We start from the raw sequence: 20,629 nt of genomic DNA, 5'->3' as shown, positions 1-20,629 counted from the left end.
GCAACAAACAAACCGAGACATAATCCTGGACACGCCAAAGAAGAGCCGACTACCGCAACCATTGCCGTGTCACTGACATCGCTCCCACCATCATCGCTGCTACAAAAGCATGTACCCCACCACCACCATCAACCACCAGTCTCGCTTGCTAATTCCGAGCTCCAAGACGATGCCCCCAAGAGGGAGAACGACACCAAGGCGTTGTCACCGTCCGATCATAAGATCAAGGGTTTCGCCTAGAGAGGCCGAGATGGCCGGATCCGTGCGAAAGGGGTGCGTCGGCAAAACAGCGATGCCTCCAGGAAGGTCACGACAACCATAGCCGCCGCCATCACCGGCCACGGCATAACACCGATACAGGGTCTTCACCCAACTCACACACCACCTTTTTCACACGTCATCCCTCACCGACGCCAACGAGCCCACCAATCACCACAACCACACCAGTCCGTCGACGAAGAGATCGCCGGTGTAGCCAACCGCACCTCGCGGAGGTCACCGACGACCAAACTAAAGAGCCGGCTTGCAAACCACACGCACCACGCGCGCCATCGCGGCCGTCGGAGACCAGATCAGCCCCACCAGCGCCTTAAATCAACTCCTCTGTGCCGCCACAGGCCTTTGAGTCGCGCCAACTACGCCGCCTAGGCCCTTCGCGCAGGCACACGGGGTTATTAAGCAACTTTTATCCTCTCATGATCACATAAAGATCAACCAACGTCTTTCCTCATCGAACCAGGGTTGTTTATTAAGAAGGTTATTATTACTGTTGACTATAGTTGTTGGAAGTATGCCCTACAGGCAATAATAAAATAGTTATTATTATATTTTCTATTTCAAGATAATCGTTTATTATCCATGTTATAATTGTATTGAATGGAAACACAAATACATGTGTGGATATATAGACAAAACAATGTTCGTATCGGGATCACATCATTGGGAGAATTATGTGATTGACAAGACCCAAACTGTATATGTAGCATGTGATCGTGTTATTTTGTTGATATTGTTTTCTGCATGTCAAGTATATGTCCCTATGACCATGACATCATGTAACTCACTGACACCGGAGGAATGCCTTATGTGTATCAAACGTCGCAACATAACTGGTGACTATAAAGGTGCTTTACAGGTATCTCCGAAGGTGTTCGTTGAGTTAGCATGGATCGAGACTGGGATTTTTCACTACATATGTCGGAGAGGTATCTCGGGGCCCACTCAGTAATACAACATCACAAACAAGCCTTGCAAGCAATGTGACTAAAGAGTTAGCCATGGGATCTTGTATTACGGAACGAGTAAAGAGACTTGTCGGTAACGAGACTGAAATAGGTATGGAGATACCGACGATCGAATCTCGGACAAGTAACATACCGAAGGACAAAGGGAATGATATACGGGATTAACTGAATCCTTGACATAGAGGTTAAACCCATAAGATCTTCGCAGAATATGTAGGATACAATATGGGCATCCAGGTCCCGCTATTGGATATTGACCGGAGAGTGTCTCGGTCATGTCTACATAGTTCTCGAGCCCGGAGGGTCTGCACACTTAAGGTTCTGTGACGTTTTGGTATAGTTGAATAATTGATGTTGGTAACTGGATGTTGTTCGAAGTCCCGGATGAGATCCTAGACGTCACGAGGGTTTCCGAAATGGTCCGGATACAAAGATTTATATATAGGAAGTATCCATTTGGCTTTCGTAAGATTTTCGGGAATTACCGGTAAAGTACCGGGAGTGACGAATGGGTTCTGGAGTTCCATCGGGAGGGGCCACCCACCCGTGAAAGAACTAGAGTCCCAAGAGTGGTGCACCAGCCCTTAGTGGGCTGGTGGCCAGACCAAGAAGGCCACTTCGGCCAATAGAGGGAGAAAGGAAAGGAGAGGAGGCAAACTTAATTGGGGAAGGAGGACTCCTCCTTCCAAGTTGTGTTGGAGGAGGACTCCTCCCTCTCCTCTTGCGTCGGCCGACCCTAGGGGTCTTTTACCTAGGGAGCCACCCCTCCCTCCCACATATATATAGTGGAGGTGAGAGAGGCTTTTCGCACTCCAAGCCATAGTGCAGCCCTCTCTCCCTCCACCATTTCATGACACGTCGTAGCTAGTTCTACGGCACGGCAAAACCCTGCCAGAGTGGATCCACCACCGTTATCGCCACGCCGTCGTGCTGCCGGAGAATTCAGCTACCTCTTCATCTCTCTTGCTGGGTCAAGAAGGCAGAGACCATCATCGAGTTGTATGTGTGTTGAACACAGAGGTACCGTCCGTTCGGTGCTAGATCAGGACGGAGTTCATGAGACACTTGCGATTCAGATCGCGAAGACGTTCGACTGCATCAACCGCGTTTCTTAATGCTCCCCGCTTAGCGATCTACAATGGTATGTGGATCCGATCTCCCCTCTCATAGATGATCATCACCATGATAGGTCTTGCATGTGCGTAGGAAATTTTTTGTTTCCCATGCTAGGTTCCCCAACAATAGTGGGACCTACTATGAACTGGTCCCATATCCGCGAGCGTGGATATCGATAGATTATACACTCTGCACAGGTTATTACACTATACCCACACCATGGAACCCAAGGCCTCGTGCTCCCGTTCGGGTCGTCCAACGGTGTTCCAGCAAAACCGATCTATTGCATGACACTCTCCTGGCCACTCCGACAAACTCCCCTTTTGGGCTACGTCATGGGTAGCCCCGATGCCACTCTGGGCATCCCACGACCATCGTCATGGCAAAACAAAAACGTCCCAAACAGGGACATGAGCTCAATGGCAACACGGGAACACAAGGCTTATGGCCTCCTACCTGGTTAGGGTAGCGCACACACATAACCGTCCCTAGTTGGAGGAACCAGCGAGAGGCGTGACTATAGACCGCATTAAGGCCTTCCTATACAGGCAAGTGTGGGTGCATTGTCAGCTCGACTCGATGGTACTATGACTCAGCCAACAGGTGTTCAAATTCAATTAATGTCCGGTTAAACTTGAAAAGTAATAAGCTGAGTCATAATAAAAATAACGGGATGAAATGGCAATGCATGTGAGCATGATATCAGCATGAACATGGATGGGAAGTATAACCATTTATCATGTGAAGCATTAGCATCAACAAGAAAAAATCACTTAGTCTACTGGATGTAGATGAACATGGCATAGCGATGATCATGCATATCAGAGGTACTTTTCATAACTGGTGACAATCATGCATCAGATGAACACTACTATCACCAGCATGTAATAATAACAAGCATGACATATGAGAATAATACTGGCAAGTAGTCACATAACTAATAGGGTGCACAAGCACAAAGCATGAGGATGAACATGAATCCACAAGCATACCGAAACAGAAATACGAGTAGTAGATGAGCAAACAATTATTAAATATTTAAGTAGACAACCATGGCTACTGCAAGGCCATCATGCAAGTGGTTATCGTGGCTTGCCTGGGGGTGAAGAGATCACCGGGAGGAAGTGCAAGAAACTCGCAAAATGATTTGCCATAAAAGATTCTCTCCCGAAGGGGACTGATTAAGGGCAAGGGGAAAATGGTCATTTTCAGTATGGGACAACATAGTGAAAATGAAACCAACGGAACGGGCTCGACGAGACAAGATCGTGGGCTTTGGAACCACCTGATTCGGAGTTACGGTTGCGGAGATAGGGACGATTGAAGATCAGGGACTAATCTAAAAAAAGATCCTCACAAACAGGTCCCCCGCTGAAAACGGAAAATGCCTTTCTCTGCAATATGTCTTGTGCAAAAGAAAATGAACTTCAGCCCGAAGAAGAAATAGAATACGCTTTCATAAAGGGAAAGCGTATTCCTTCTGGAATACGTTTGCACTTACTCAGCGCGGGCCAGGGCTTCTCTCGCTGATGGGTGGGGCCTGCATTGACCTCTCTCTCTCTCTCTCTTCCCTCTCCTTCTTCTTCCTCCCAATGCACACGGTTGGCCGAGAAAGAGGCGGCGCTCGGCCGGCGATTGCCAGCGCCTCCGGCCGTCTCCCGCAGCGCTCCGCCCATGGGAGAGCTCAGCACGGAGTGGCTCATCTGATGGAGCAGGGCTCGTATGCTGGGGATCAAGGACTCGAGCAGTGCAAGAGCTGCAATGGACGATGGCTTCGAGCATAGGTGGAACCAGGGCTACGTGCTCCGGCGGAGGCCGTGAAGGTCTGAGGGGCTCCGCAAGTCTTCTCTAGTTTCTCGAGTGAGGAAAATAAGGAAGGAGGAGCTCGGCATTGCTCTAATTTAGGCAAAGGAAGGCGGCGGCCATGGCATCCATTGGAGGCACGGAGAGCTCCTCGAGCTCAATTGAGAGGCCTGGGGGAAGCTAGGAGGGACAAGGAGCTACTAATGAGGCGGGAGACCTGAGGGTGGGCTTAAATAGTCGCGGAGGGAGCTGCCGAGCTGGATGCCGTCGCGGACGGGTGGACGCCACTTCGACGCATCCGTGTACGCATGCACTCGCAGCCAAGCTCGGACGGCGATGAGAGAGGGTCAAAGGAGCATCAGATACATAGAGGGGGCAGATGCGGGAAGGAAGAAGTCTGGTAGGCCACCGCGAACACTGTGCGCCCACAGGCACGGTAGTCGTCGCGCGAGGACGAATAAAGAGGAGGGGAGAGGGGTCTAGGGTGAGGGCGACGACGGGGAGAGCTCCTAGACATGGCTAGGTGTCGAGGGCGCGAGGGAACGGATGAAACAGGGGGCCTCGACTGCCAGAGCGCGGGCATTAGCATGCCATCCACATGGTCACCGCATGAACGCGATGGTGCCCCATGCTTTGATCAGCTAAAACTTGTCTGGGCGATTGGTCATTCATCGGAGAGGGCCAAGGGGCAAAGGAACAAGCATAGTAGCCATTGGTGTGACCACAAAGAGCTTGAAGACAAGAGAACAACAAGGTGTTTGTTTCTTACTGAGGAAGATTGGCTCGAGAAAGATGTTGATATTTTCAGAGTGTGATCCATCGGTAAGATGATCATCTATGCAAATTTTTAGCTCAATATGGTGAAGCTAGATAGCACTTGTTGTACAATATACTTCACTGGACAGAAATGCAAATATGAAGTAGCACTCACATGCTTGATTGGGTTGAGCTGAAATTTGGGGGAGATGAGCTATTTGGGAATATGGATGCACTGTAAAAGTTTCATACCATGTGGGGTGCACTGTAAAAGTTTCATACCATGTGGATACACCAAAATGGTACTTCCTTCACACTGCATTTCTCTGGTCAGAAACTAAGAAAAATTCTAAAGAAATATTGGCTAGATAAAATGATCTCAAATTTTGTGGAGATAGGTTATAAGAATAGGAGAAGATCCTGGTAAATTTTCAGCAATAATGAAGCAATATAAAATATAGTTGCTTCACAAACTGAAAGTCTGACCAAAAAATAAGATTTGATGGTGGGCTCACATGGATGGTGGGAGTGATGCTCAAATCTTATGTAGAGCGGTAATTTGAACATATTGAGGTCATGTCAAAATTGCAAATCATTTGGATCATCCTAGCTAGTGCCTCCTTCACAAAGTTCCTTTCTAGATTTGGAAATTAGCTGAGGAATATTTACTAGGCAAACGAAGTTTAATTTTGGATGATGTCATAATATGGATAGGAAAGGGTCCACAAAAATTTTGAGGGCAAAGAAGAAGATAAAAGTGACACTTCCTTCACAAAGTGTCATTCAGGGCATAATAGGAAAAGGAATATCCTTAAATTATTTTTGAACTAGACAAGAAAATATTTTTGACATATTTGAGGAAGATATGACCCAAACAATTTATGAGAAGTATTTGGAAATTATGGAAGAGGCGAAAATATAGGTTGCTTCACAACCTAGAGCAAATAGGGTGATTCCTTTAATAGAAAAAGGAATATTCCCAAGAAAAAGAATATTAGGATGGGAATTACATGGTCTTGGGAAGGTTTTGAGGATGACAAGCCACTTTGGAGAGTAGGAAGAGATGATCTTTCTAAGTTTCCATATCACAGAACGAGAGAAAAGCAATTTCAAGTAAAATCTTAAAGAAATTCATGAAAAAAGGGCCAAAATCCAGCGTGTCATATGTTGATGCTTTTTATGTGCGCGTTGATGTGCAAGATCGGGTTATTGCTCTTCAGTATGTGCCTTCCAAGTTACAGTTGACGGTTTTCTTTACGAAAACCCACACTAGAACGCAACATGGCTTCTATCTCTCCAAACTCAGCGTTGTTTATCCACCATGAGTTTGAGAGGGGGTGTTAGAGTTATATTATAGCATGTATATTTCCCCGTTGTATGAGGGGTTTTCTACATATTTACCACGTGCATATGTATATATATTGGTCATTGCCCTCATGGAATACAAGTTGCATATTCCTAACAAGGTCCAACCACTCATCCAAAAAAATGTCCAACCACCAAAATGTTTCTGCTAAAACTAAATTAAGGGATACTTCAACATAATGAAAGCATTTTTTCTGAGTTGCACCACACTTAAGGGATACTTCAACTAAATATTTGCAACTCATTATTCCCATGCCTATGCTTATATGTATGCACACTTGATGTTTAGCGAGGGTGCTACTATTGAACTTATGCTCATAATTTTCCTCATAAAAACAAGATATAACTTCCTTCTACATGCACTTTTGTTCAGTGCAGTTAAGTTTCAACCACAAGATATGCCAACTTGTTGAAACTAGCAAATCTAGTGACATATACAACCTCGCTAGACTTGTTGGGGACATTTGAACATGATATCCCAAATTCAACAAGCCATGTATCCCAATTTAAATGTGATGAAATGGTAATACAAGCCGATGCAATGTACTCCCTCTGTAAATTAATATAAGAGTGTTTAGATAATTAAAATAGTGATCTAAACGCTCTTATATTAGTTTACGGAGGGAGTACATTTTATAGAGAAATGAATTTGTTGAAACTGACCACTGCATTGCCATGCATAATTAAAAGAATATGTTTACACTTCATCTTGATGCACTGCTCAATATATCTTTTTTTAAAGTTCCTGTGTTGTATAACCAAAATATTCCAAACAACATAAGAGAAGCTGCTTCCCTCCTACTCCCTTCATTCCTAAATATAAGTCTCTTTAAAGAATTCACTATGTACGAAGCAAATTAGGGATGTATGTACTCCCTCCGTTTCTAAATATAAGACCTTTTAGAGATTCCACTATGAACTACTCCCTCCGTTCCTAAATATAAGACATTTTAAAGATTGTACTATAAACTACATACGGATGTACATAGACATATTTTAAAGTATAGATTCACTCATTTTGCTCCGTATGTAGTCCCCTAGTGAAATTCCTAAAAGGTCTTATATTTTGGAATGGAGGGAGTACATATGGATGTATGTAGTCATATTTTAAAATGTAGATTCACTCATTTTGTTCCGTATCTAGTCTATAGTAAAATTTCTAAAAGGTCTTATATTTAAGAACGGAGTGAATAGTTCGTAGTGAAATCTTTAAAAAGACTTATGCTTCCTCCGTTCAAAATTACTTGTCATACAAATATATAAAAATGAATGTATCTAGAACTAAAATACATCTAGATACATCCATTTCTATGACAAGTATTTTCGGATGAAAGGAATATTTAGGAACAGAGGAAGTATATCACATGACAATTTCACTAACTCAATCTGTCAATAACTTCTCACTGGAATTATAGAACATTTGTACAGTGTATTTTGCAGAATAAATGATATCAAAAAATGCTAGACAGAATAAAGCCAGGGGCGTGAGCCTTTCCTGGAACTTGCTATATTCTTCCTGTTGTCTACAAAATTGTCACGTTCGCACAACCTAAAAGGAGAGATCTGCACGAACCAAATGAACAATCCAGAATGACAGACCCAAGCTGTGCCATCACTAAAACAGAGTTGGGAAATCTTTTACACTGTCTTGAGAAGAACCTATGATCTCTTTACAACTGCGACTGCAAAGTGGGGGTGGTGTGTAAACTCAAACGAAACCCTCAGTTTCGGATCACTAGCACCGACGTGGTTGATGATGTTTAGGGCTATCCTATTGTGCTCGGCGACCTGTTCAATCTGGCGGAGCTCTGCAAGCTTTTCTGGTTCGCTCGCAAAACTACCTTTCAAGGAGGGGATGATCTTCTGGATTTCCTTGAAGAAGTTGTATTTCATTACGTCCTGTGAAAAATATTGCACGGTTAGGTTCAAATAAGCAGAGGAAGAGACTAGTGAAAGGGGGATTTCAAGGCTTAGTACTGACTGCCATGTGTGCCTGGGCTGCCGCTTCCTTAAAACTGTAGTAGGTAATGCACTCGGGGATTTGTGCTTTCTGGAGAAGATCGAAATGCTGCATGAATCTCTGCGGAGTGGTTCAAGATTCATTAGACTCGTCTACAGCCATATTCAGAAGGATATCAGAATTCACAAACACTAAATCTGACCCACCTCTTGTTCAGTATTGAAGATACTTGGTAACTGGAATGACTTGCTTTCCTTTCTCAGGGCAGCCAGCAACTGCATGAGCAACAAGATAAATATAGTTTAGTTGCAAAGGGCAAGTGATGTATTAAAATATATGCTCTGTGACTGTTCTACATTGCCAGGGAGAGAGGGGGCGTATTGCCATATGTACCATTGAAAGTCCTTCTGATAGTAGGACATAGCACTGAAGCAATAAACACGAGGGAGGAAATGGTGTATCTCGTACAGAGTCCTTTGAATGATCCTTCTTCTTTTTCCCTTTTCTACGCGCTGAACCAATTATAATAATGACAAATTAGAAACCAATCTACTAAGACAATATTGATAAAGATGGCATGGCGTTTTATAGAGATAGAGTAAGAAACAACATCAAATGAATTTTCTCCATAATGGTGTTACCACTTGCCAGTAACAATTATATGAATACCATAACCAAATAGACCACCAAAACAGGATATTTTCATTTGATGCATTGTCTTATTTCTTTTTCAGCTTCTGGAAGGCGATGCGTGCTTATTTATTTAAACTAACTCCCTTTTGAATTGTGCAATTTATTTTCATGTACTCTTCTTGTTCTTCTAATTCTGACTTGCTTTCCAAATGGATTCTAGGACGGAGATACATGAAGCAGTAAGATGCACAACATGCAACTCAAACAATCAAGGTGTTGACATATCTGATAGACATCCAGAATGCTACATGGTCGTTTTTATAATAATATCAACAACCCTGCTAGATTGGAAATCTACGAGCACATCATCTACCTGTAAGTCTAATGATAATAAATCCAACAAAAAATTCTGAACAGACATGATAACTTACAGTTTTCGTTGCTAGCAAGGATTCGTAACTGCATCTTCTCTATCAGCTTTATAAACACCACATGCATATACCAGTAGACCATACAGTATTCACTCGGAGAATAGAGATCAAGCTCAAAACCCAATATGAGAAACCGAGAAGCAATCCAGTATGTATGTTCTTGAGACCAAACAAGTAGTTGCTTTGATACTCTCATGCACATGTTCTGCACCACCAACAAAACAATATCAAAATATATGACAACTGATTACTACAGCAAGCACTTGAAATCAGAGATACCTCATCGGCCAAGACATTTCTAGTTTCACCAAACTCTCTTTTCAATGCAAGCTCCAACTGCAATATGTATAGATACAAAACATTATAAGTGTAAGATCTAGTGGTCAAACTGTCACAATCATAGAATGCTCGGTCTCAAACAATCATAAGCCCTTATCGGTTGGCTGAATAATAGTAGAAGTAAAACAGAGCACATTTGACACTACCAAGATTACTGCTTTCCCATTTGTGATTAATCCCTTTCTTTCACCTTGTCATAAAATGATAAGACCTAGAAGGGCATTTCCTCTATCATTACTAAAGAATCAAGTTACCAACAGTGACAGAAACATGCAAGTGCTCAGTGCCACTATGAAGTAAATACTCACTCAACCAAGTAAGGATAAGTTAATTCAGAAATCCAGTTTTTTTTCTGCATGATTACGAAAGATATAATGTCATTCGTAGCTGACATAGCAATAACCAATTTTAGAGACAGAACCGCAGGTTAGCATGAAACTGCATTCACAGTTTCACTAGCTGTATGTATTTTATCCAAGGTCAGTTTCACTAGCTAAGCGTGTTTGATCCAAGGTCATGCTAGAAAACAAAGCAAGAAGACAGGTATTAATGATGTGTAACTTATGGAAACAGCAAAAGGGAGCAAGTAATAAATTGTATGTGTAACAAACCTGTATGGAAATTGTACTCCAATCCTGCAAGCTCTTCCCAAGCTTGCGCCGTTGCCATGCAGTGTTTGTACAGATAATTTTGAGCAAGTTGATAACCAACTACAAGGTCATTAATGCACTTAATCAATGATATGTACGGAACTCCAGATATATATTTTTATGACTGCATGAGTAATACAGTAATAACCAAGAAACAATTATATACTCCCTCCGTCCCAAAATTCTTGTCTTAGATTTGTCTATATATGAATGTATCTAGTCACATTTAAGTATGTAGATACATACATTTCTAGACAAACTTAAGACAATAATTTTGGGACGGAGGGAGTATGACATAAAGGTTGATAAAGGAATAATCCTGGTGGCTGACCTGACCTAGCTGCACTACAAACTCATTCGACTGGAATTCCTTGTCTCCTATAATATCCGGTAATGATAAAGCCCTTGAAATTACATCGCAAAACAAGTCTCGCCCATAAAGCTTGCCATCTTGAACCAATAAAGTCTGTTCCAATGGATTTTTGCATCATTGTTAATGTAAGTGGGAAACAACAAACTATAACATAAGTAACTCACTGAATACATATTTGCCAGGATGAGACTTAGGATGGGGAAACAAATCATATTTCTACAAGAGAGGGCCTAATGGAACAGAAAATGAGCCAGCTAACAGCAATTCAATGTTACAACATAAATAAAAGCTTTACTGGACTAAGAAAACCTCAAAGCTATTTATATACCACCGAGGGATCAATTTATAAAGAAAAAAAGAAAAAATAGTAACAAAACAGCAGTCTCCCGAAAATATGTTATGGATATAGGAACGAAACAAAGAAGGATGGGTATTTCCAGAAATAAGCTAACCACATTGTCAACAATAAGGAAAAGTAGTTCGATTCTGATATCCAAACTTTTGCTGTGGCAACTACCAGAAATGTTTAGACTCGTGACACTCATAAAGTTGAACTTCACAAATCATATCAAATGAGATACAAAATCCAAAGTAGCACTTACTGCATAACTACAATGTATGACATACTCCATGACCACAGAAAGCAACGGTTCATAACCAAATTTGTACAACAATCAGTTAACGAAAAGTTCATACACATATACAATTGAAAAACAGATGTCATATATAAATGATAGAAGCTAAAACCTTTTCTATATCTAACATAGCAGACAGATATTAGTCATTTCTGGCTATAGCATAAATTTGCAAACCAGGAGAAACGCTAATGTCAGATGAGTCAAAACATCTACAGCATTACAGTGATAAAGAACGCCAGTGTGACCCACCTGAAGAAATGCTCTAGGAACCAAATCAGGTACGGATTTTTGGAATTGTGCAATGAAATGAAGAACATTCTCAAGCACGGGATCAAGCGACAGAGCACAAATGATATCAAGATCATGCAGAAGCTTCTCAAAGTACCTAATTCCCTGTAACAATGTAGTTGACACAATGCTTATGAAGTTGAAAAGGAGTATACAGAAACTATTCTGTAGAATGGAAGTTTGAGCATAATTTATGGCACCAATGTGAACTTACATCACTCCAGGCAAGTATTTGAACAGCACGTGGTGGTGCTGGACTCAGAAGTCTGCTATTCAGACTGACATCAAAGCCAATAGGGCGGCAACCTGATGCAGTGGTGCAGCTCTCATCACCTTTTTGCAATGTAATGTCGTACCGAGACTTAAGGAACTCTTGGGACTTCAGCATCAAACTAAGCTCAGCCAAGCATGACGTAACATGCTTGCGAGCCAAATCTAATCCTCTTCCTTGAGGTTTCCTCATGCATGTAACCACATGGTGAAAATGCTACATAACAACAAAAATGTGAAGACAGTCAGAAATCAATTAAAATCTCTAATGTATCATCTTCTTGCATGAGGTTTGCTCATGCACATGATGACATGGTAAAGTGCTACACAGCCATACAGAAGTGTGATGACATTTAGACATTGATGAAAACCCCTCTTAAGCATCATTTAGATGATCACCCAGAACTAAACTTGGCCTTCATTTATGCAATCAGCAATCAGCTATTGGGGTCATTATTTGCACATTTTCCTACACTGAAAAATCAGGCACTCATAGGTGCATGCTTAAGAGCGCCTAGGCACTGGGCGGAGGCAAAACGCCTAGCGCCTAATTGTGCTTAAGAGTTCGTTTTGGTCATAAACGGTCAAGGTGGAGGCAAAACTCTCGCTCAGCGCCTAGCGCTTAAAAAAACCTTGTTTCCCTATGATACAACATAAGATTTAGTTTTAGCAACAATACCACAATCGCAATCAATGCATAGAGTGGGTAAAGTGGTGTAATGCCGATGACAGTTATTCAGAATCGATGGCATTTCGGTCTCACTCAATTGTCTCGATGACAGTTATTCAGAATCGAATTGCCATGATTCATCGAGTGGTAAATCCGGAGGTGCCAATTAGTGCAGTGGCAAATTCTTAAAAACATCCCAATTCAGATAGCACCAGTTTATAACTTGACTTTCCATTACTTAATTTGAAACCATCACATTATCACAATAACAGAGCATAAGCTTAGATAACCAACATCATTCATGCATGATACAAACTTCACGTATAAGCATTGAGCAAATTACACTGAACAATTTAAGTGAAGAATTGGAAAGGAAACATGGGTTAAGACCTTACGAAAACGTAATCTGCACAACAAGGCTCTGCAGTAACCCTCTTCCAGTTCAGGATTATCCTGCAGTGATTCAAACTCTGCAGTAATAAACTTTTTAGTTAATAATACGAAGCCTACATATTGTACACTCGGCATACGTTCAAATCAAATAAGCATTTACCAAGTAATTCAATAACTTCCCTTTTATTTCAAATGCCCAGCGTCCAAATTCATTTATCAATTTGGTGTTGCAATCTAAAGACTAAGTTATATGTATTTTACGATGATGCACCAACTTACTTCAAAAACTTCATATACAAAACAACTTGATGCAAACTAATCAGCAGTCCGCAAATTCCAAGCTGAACAAAAGCTAGTTGTAATTTATTTTTAAAGCAGGAATATGCATTTAGTGTATATTTCGTAAAAGGCTACAATTTATCTTGGTATCGGCAAACTTAACGCATCAGCTCAACATTACTACTGAAGCTAGGAATGAGGACCATGACATAAGCAAATTGATAAAACAAGGAACAGGGTTTTACATTGAATCAAAGGATATCTGCAATGGCAATAGAAGTACCTTCTAGTGTTTTTTTCTTGGACAATGCTTGGGATTTACATGCACGCAATTGACGAGAAATTGTCTCTTCAACCGAGTTCAGAACTGACAAGCACTTATCATCACCTTCACCATTCAAAGGCAGTCCAAAAGACATTGTAAAGAGGTCTTCTTCCTACAAAAAGCAAACTATGAAGATCATATCTTATGTAATAAGTGAAAGTATGGGACTTAGATTAAAAAAAAGTAGATAAAATTGTCACATATTAAAAGACCAACCTGTATTCAAATTCGATTTTCATCCCATCCTATAAGTTATGTAAACCGATCTCAATCGAGAAAGAACCCTAGGTTGGGCATAGCACAGGAAAGCCAAAATCGGAACAGGACACCGAACCAAACAAGCCAAATTTCCAGTTAATTGGAGGTCTGTTTTTCATTTCGCTTGGCAGTTAATGAAAGACAAATTCAGGTTCGCCGAATTTTGTTGTTTAGGCTGTCAGAAACCAAATTCACTGAAACAACCGAACTACCAGATTTACATCCTAATGAAGGTGTTTGTATTCAGTCCTAATGAAGTTCAGGAAGATGATGGATGTTTCTGAATCACCTTTTTAGGTATAGTAGATGAAAGAGCACATACGCATTTTACTGGAAACTTGATACAGACACGGGATGAAGCATTACATATTCCGCTCATAGAGAGGTATTCTGACATGGGATGATGTTTTTGTTGCACAGGAATCTCCGCATTTCAACAATAACAATATGCGCCTGCTCGTATATGAAATTAAATACGAGCATAAACCAACATGCACGGCTTCCTTATGTCAAGGATGTACACATACATGAAGGGAGGGGGGGGGGGGGGGGGGGATAGAGAATTTCCAGCTAAAAACTTACCTCATGAGTTCGGGCAGTCGAAACGACGGAAATGACAGCATTACAAGTAGCACGCAAAATCCTGCAGAAGCTATTTAGGACAGCATGCGATGAAATTCTGTCCATTTTCATAAGGTAGATGCATGTAAAGACGGTTTGTGCTAGAGTGTGGCCCTTGTGCCATGTTGCCTGAAAAATAAAGCAGTCCGCTAAAGAGTTTAGCCAAATTGAAACACCAGCTTATTAGACATCGTTGCACTGAAGTACCTCACATGAGAAAAGATGATCGATGACATCAAGAGTGCGTTGAATGTCAAGTGTTCTGTCCAAACTAAGTGGAACTGGGGCAATGCCATCTTCTATGGCTTCATCGATGGAATAATATCCACTTCTCTCGATTCCAGAATCCATTTTAGGGTCCATTATCTGTATCAAGTTGGAAAACACTGAGAACCCAATTAAGCAAAGGATCTAAATAATTAAATTGACATCCCACAAATTAAATGGTAAATGAGCTACTCGACAAGCATATAATATCAAAGTATCCTGAAATAATATAATCAAAATTCTGATATTTCCTTGGTCACTGTGAACTTGAAAGTTTGTAAAGAGTCATGATAAGTTGTTTTTTTTGTGGGAAAACGCAATGGAACTTTGTGTTTCATTTCATCGAAAAGAGAGATAGTTGTGAAATTACAGTCCTCCTAGGAGGTGTAGTGAGACTCAGCACTCAAGAGTAATTTCAAGCCTAAGGTGTCCATCCAGAATTCAGATCAAATCAACTCAAGTGCAAGTTTCATGCAACAAACTTGCATATCCAGAACTCGATATCAAAGCAACTCAAGTTCAAGCTTAACAGAGGAAAGTTTAAAAGCATCTACCGTTGACTTATAAAGTACCGTGTCTACATGTCAACTAATAGGTAACCACTGGTTGCGTAAAATAATTCAGTAAACACAAAAACATTATTTCACCACTCACTCAGAAGTACGCAACACAAAAATGAGAGCTGAAACACAGCAAAAGAGCAGGGGATAATGAGGGCCTTACTTCCAATGCAGACATTGCGGCAAACAAACTGAAGTTCTCCCCATGTACAAGTTCCCCATCTTGGAGATCTACAAGCATGAAAAATTTAGAAGGAGAGCAGTTGATAGAACATAAATTAACTACCAGATCTCAGCATCAACTTGATTTTTAGGCGTCTGCACAAATATGACAGTCCTAGATACATTCGCATCAAAAAAAATTGTGGAGTTATTTTGGGGAGACACATACCAGTGACAGTGTCGTCACGCACAGGGCTAATTGAACCCAAGAGTCTACAAATCCACAATGCTAGCCATGATAAGTTATATTTGGTTTCTATAGTCCAGTTGGGAAGCTATATATTGTATCCTAATCTATTCTTCAGGTCCATATTGTTGGTATTCTCTCTTATCAGGAGTTCAGGACAGTGGTCTATAAAGAGAGACACATTCATTACGAGCTCAAGCAAAAAAAATTAACAGATAACTTTCCCCGCATAGGCACACTATGCGCAATAACACAGATCTAAAGATAGATGCAAGCAAACAACGCGACTCCTAAGCCCTAAACTGAAGCCCAAGCCTATAATCCTTAATCCTAACATGAATGAAATTCTCTATTCTCAATGAGGTTACTCACTTCCTGTCTGTCCAGAGTAAATATTCTCTCAAAAATGACTAATGTTCTGTCTATTCTCAATAAGGATTGCACCAGCAGAGTAAATGTTCAGTCTGACCAGTCAGCACTAGTAATATATAATATTATCCTGGCAACAAATTTCCCTGACAAACAATTCATATCATGTTTGTTGAGAACAAACTCTGAACTCCTTAACACCAATATCAATAAAATAAGTGATCAATAGGTATGATTCACAAAAGTACTCATGCGTATCCTTGTAGGTAATCCTGGCTCGTGGGCGATAGCTCCCTCCACCCCTCTAACTCAAACCCAGGTAAGCCAAACCAGGGGAGATCCAAGGGGGTAGATGAAAGCTCGGACACCACAAGCTTTGGCCCTTTCCAAATTCAGTGCATCCCTCCCTGCACCCAGCTACAGTTGACTTCAACAATGGGGCACCACAGAATAAGAACTAGTATCAACAAGCAACCAGTAAGGTTTTTTATTCTACAAATCCCCATTACAATGCACAAGGCAATCTAACCACTAAATGAGAACATGAATAATGGTATTTATCTGTTTGCAGCATTTAACAAAAGGAAGACATGAAAATGTGATGTCATTATGTGCCACTCTGCTTGCATACCAAAGCAGAAGCCAACATTTCGAAATATTAGGATCATGATCATGTGACGTCACAAGGTAGACATCCCAAACATGTTATCTATATGGCTATACCTCGCAAGTAGGGCAACATTTGGTCACACATTAAAATTCTCACTGCATGCAGCAACCTGAGGTCTAGTTGGGATAGGCATGGGTTACACTCGATCGCTTGAGATGAACAGGGATTTCGGTTCAATATTCCAGCTCATCCAAAGGTTGATCCGAATCCATCAAAACAGGCACCAAATTGGTTTGAAGAGCCAAATAGATGCATACTTGTTACAGACCAAAATTTACACATCACCTAAAAATTACAAGAAAGCAACACAGTGTTGGCATGTCTCTTATCTTCTGACTATTGGCCGATGCAAACCTGCTCCAATAAACAAAACTACATGCTTGCGGCAATGCGTTCATGATATATGATACCGCATAAACTCACGCAGACAGGACCGACTCCTAGGGCCATCGATAATAGATTCTCTCGGGGACAGAGGAACTCATCGTCCCTCTGCTTGCAAAGGAACGGAGGAGCCAACTTTACTCTGCTCGTGCCGCGAGTTCGTTCCATTTGTACAGAAAAAAAGGAGTGCGAAAATGAGTACAGTTCCAGGCAGTCCAATGCAAGCTCGCGTTCCACATCGCTGGAAACAAACCGTGAACTCGATCAAGCAGGCATCCACACACGCACAGCACGAGATCGATCGAGCCACGGTCCGCAGACCTGCTATAACACTCCCCGCACTTCAAAATAGCTTGGTACTGGTAGTATTCAACGTCTCGGCGAATACAGCGGGGAGGTCGCTTACCAGCGCACGCGGCGGCGATGAGCGGCGAGACGTCGGCCCAGACGCACTGGTCGCCGGAGGGGGGTATGCAGGGCGGCGGCCCTGGCGCGGGGCCCGCGGGCGAGGAGGAGGAGCTCGCCTCCATCGGATCTGGCCGGATTCGGCTGCCCACGGCAACAATGAGAGTGAGCGCACCGGAGCGAAACCCGAACGGAGCTCTAGGGCTCCCTTACCGGCAGAAGATGGATGGGGGAGCCGCGGCGTGCGTCCGGGAGGGATCCTCGCCCCGCTTCGGCCCAGGCCAGCCGAGGGAGGGGCGATTCCTCCGCTCTCTCGAGGTCGAGGCGCCGCCGCGCCTGGGTGGGAGGAGGGGGGCTTGTGGAGGGAGGGGGGAGGGAGGGGGGCTTGTGGAGGCGGCTTTGGCGGCGCGGGGCGGAGGGGTTTCGGCGGCGAGGCTTTTTGCGTGTCCGTGGAATCTGTGGGCGCAGTTGTTACAGATTTCGTCACTCTGCCACGCAGTGAATCTCCTTTTCCTTTTCCAAGGAATTTTTTTACTCTGTACAGTGAAGGCAAAATCTAACTAACAGCGCGGCATCTTCAGGATTACCATAACACGGCTGGGCAAGCATGCATTGTGTTCTCTTCATCATGCGTGCATTGATTCATCTTTAAATTACCGGAATTTGAAAACTTTTATCTCTTAAACCATTAATTCGATCGACTTGTTTCGATAACTTTTTTTACTCGTACTTACCACATTTGTTGCACTTACTTGTCATATTAGTAAGTACTTACTTGTCTAATAAAAAATAACTTAATTACCGTATTCTTTGAAATTGCATATAAATATGACATCTTGACATAACCAAACTAGCAAATACAAACAACTTTTTATAGACGATTACACGCGAAAATATGACAACTCAACATATTTAAAACTGACAACCACAAGAAAAAAAAATTGGTCATCGTTTGTGAATATGACAACTCGACATAGTTAAACTAACAAGCACATAAAATAGTTCTCTAGAAAAGTTGTATGTAAATACGACAAGTTAGCATATTTAAATTGACAAACACAACCTATTACATGCTTTTTTATATCATGCATAATAGAAACTGCTACAAGGCTTTATACGAAACAATGTTAAAAGATGTCAATCAAGTTAGTTTTCTCAGTCAAGTAAGTGGTTAACAATATGGCAAGTTGTGACAGACCGATGCCGACGTTCCAGAAGATTCCCCTTCTATTCCGTTTTCGTCGTGTGTCTATTTTCTTTTGTCGCATCATCATCGCATCATGTGCATCATCAGCATTGCATCGGCGTTTCGCTGCCGTCAGTTTTCAAACTTGCATCCGTTGTTAGTTGTCGGTTCTCGTCGTTGTCCGTTATGAGCCCGGCCGCACTCGCACGCGCCCGCGACATCGTTTAAATCTTGTTTTAAAAAGTGTGTGTAAAACTTTCTCTGATTGGGGTGAGATTTGACGTGCGGTGTTATTTTAATATAGGTAGGCCGGGTGTCAAGTTTCGTCGCAATCGGAGTCCGTCTGGTACCCGAACGGTCGTCCGTAGCGGCACTGTCTTCGGTTATTCGTCGGACGTTTGTCTGCGTTTTAAAAATCGTTGCCGTGCCGCCCGTTTTCCCTCTCGTCTCCGGTAAACCACTCTTCACAGCCACTTCCCCTTACCGCATGCGGAGTCGTCCGATTCCGACCGCACGGTTGGATCCGGGTCGGAATTTCGCTAAACCTAGCCCCCCCCATTGTTATAAATAGACCCCTCCTCCTAATTTTTAGGCAGCCACCCCCTTTGCCTCGAAATCCGTGCCCCCCATCAAACCCTAGCAGCTCTCACTCTCTCTTCTCAGATCTGTTCTAACCTCTCCACCGATCTTGACCGTCGGATCGAAGATCCAACAGCCGAAGACCCCCTGCTTCCTCCTGCAGCTCTCCCCTGAGCTCCCCTGCCCGAGCCAGCACCTCCCGCGCGCTGCAGCTCCTCCTCGGCGCCCTCGCCAGCCAGCCGCCCATGCCCTTCGGTCCGCGCCCCGCGCCAGATCCCCCGCCGCCAGCTCCTGCCGCTCCCTCTCCAGATCCCCGCCGCCAGCTCCTGTCGCCGCCTCTCCAGGTTCCCCCGACGCCAGCTCCTGCCGCCTCGTCTCAGTCCCGAGCCGGACCGGGATGAGGGATCGATCCCGATCCCTCGTGCGTCATCGTTGACCGCCAGGCCAGCGCCCTCCAGGCCCAGCCGCCGCGTGGCCCAGCGCCGCCCCGGCCGGCCCAACTCTCCTGTTGTCACCTCGCCGTCCTGGGCCACGGCCCAGCTAGGTGAGCCCGCCGCCCTCTCTGCTATATTCCGCCTGAGGCGTTGCTTAGTGGTGTAGCACTTGCTCTGATCGGCCCATTAGTAGTAGTTTAGGCCCGTAGCCTTTTTTTTAGGTTTTCGGATTTTAATTAAAATTCCAGAAAATAGGGATATATTTAAACGTTCGTATCTTTTTAACCGTGTGTTGGAACGAGGCGTGTAGCATATGGATTTTGTGTAGAATTTTGCGTAGAATCTGAATTTATAACTTGCATGTTTGTTTGACGTTGTTTGACGTGCCGAATGCATAGTTTTACGTGTTGTTCTAATAGGTTTCGTCCCGTAGTTATTTTTCATGCGTGTCCGGGTTGCTCGAATGCCGTAGTAGAAATGTCCATGTTTTAGAAACCACTTTTCCATGTATTTTAGAGTAGACGTTGGTATTTTTACGTGTAGGGATTTGCCGCTAGTTTATTTCCCGTGTTTAGGACATTATCTCGCATTTACGTGTGGTAATATTTTTGTGTTGCAAGTTGCAACCCCACATGTTTTATATGTTTTTGGGGTAGAAAAATTCATAGGATTTTTCTGTGTATTTTGTTGTTGTCTTGTCTTGCTTCTATCTTTTGATATGTAGCTCTTTTGAGGTTGGTGCAATGGAGTTAGTTGTAGACTTTAGGATTCTCTAGCATGTTATGGATTTTCATGCCATTTGGAGTCTTGTAGCTTATGGTTTTGCTGCTGTCAATATAGCTTCAGATCGAAACTACAGCTTCACAAACTGCTATTTTAACTAAGTCTGAAACTGTGTGTGAGAAGCCATTTTGTGACTTCTTTTCCTAATGTTCCAGGATGCCATGCCAGTTG

At 42.8% G+C, this 20,629-nt stretch overlaps 1 protein-coding gene across 3 annotated transcripts; it reads right to left on the bottom strand.

Moving 5' to 3' along the window:
- Positions 1-7,655: 7,655 nt before the first annotated feature.
- On the bottom strand, positions 7,656-17,826 carry LOC123401697 (N-alpha-acetyltransferase 35, NatC auxiliary subunit). 3 transcript variants are annotated; one of them, XM_045095548.1, is made up of 17 exons: positions 17,690-17,826; positions 17,478-17,620; positions 15,403-15,470; positions 14,620-14,778; positions 14,374-14,541; positions 13,492-13,645; positions 12,927-13,006; positions 11,811-12,083; positions 11,558-11,701; positions 10,629-10,763; positions 10,259-10,357; positions 9,588-9,644; positions 9,309-9,513; positions 8,638-8,756; positions 8,451-8,519; positions 8,266-8,364; positions 7,656-8,183 (listed from the first exon to the last, which is right to left on the bottom strand). In XM_045095548.1, the coding sequence occupies exons 2-17, from the start codon at positions 17,599-17,601 to the stop codon at positions 7,944-7,946; spliced, it is 2,193 nt and encodes a 730-aa protein (XP_044951483.1). In that variant the 5' UTR covers positions 17,602-17,620; positions 17,690-17,826; the 3' UTR covers positions 7,656-7,943. The 3 variants fall into 3 exon arrangements, with proteins under 3 accessions (XP_044951483.1, XP_044951484.1, XP_044951485.1); XM_045095549.1 differs by lacking the exons at positions 17,478-17,620; positions 17,690-17,826 and adding an exon at positions 16,266-16,284; XM_045095550.1 differs by lacking the exons at positions 17,478-17,620; positions 17,690-17,826 and having other exon boundaries at positions 14,625-14,778.
- Between the last annotated feature and the right edge of the window lie 2,803 nt (positions 17,827-20,629).

This window comes from Hordeum vulgare, chromosome 6H (assembly GCF_904849725.1).
Source record: "Hordeum vulgare subsp. vulgare chromosome 6H, MorexV3_pseudomolecules_assembly, whole genome shotgun sequence".
Taxonomy (NCBI): domain Eukaryota; kingdom Viridiplantae; phylum Streptophyta; class Magnoliopsida; order Poales; family Poaceae; genus Hordeum; species Hordeum vulgare.
This window is presented reverse-complemented; position numbering and strand designations above follow the sequence as displayed.

Excerpts from the sequence above, each read along its gene's own strand:
- LOC123401697 (XM_045095548.1), bottom strand. The coding sequence starts at position 17,601 with ATGGAGGCGAGCTCCTCCTCCTCGCCCGCGGGCCCCGCGCCAGGGCCG. Across the intron at positions 12,084-12,926 it reads GCAGATTACGTTTTCGTAAG|CATTTTCACCATGTGGTTAC; the intron begins GTCTTAACCCAT and ends GTTGTTATGTAG. Across the intron at positions 8,184-8,265 it reads CAGCCCAGGCACACATGGCA|GACGTAATGAAATACAACTT; the intron begins GTCAGTACTAAG and ends TATTTTTCACAG.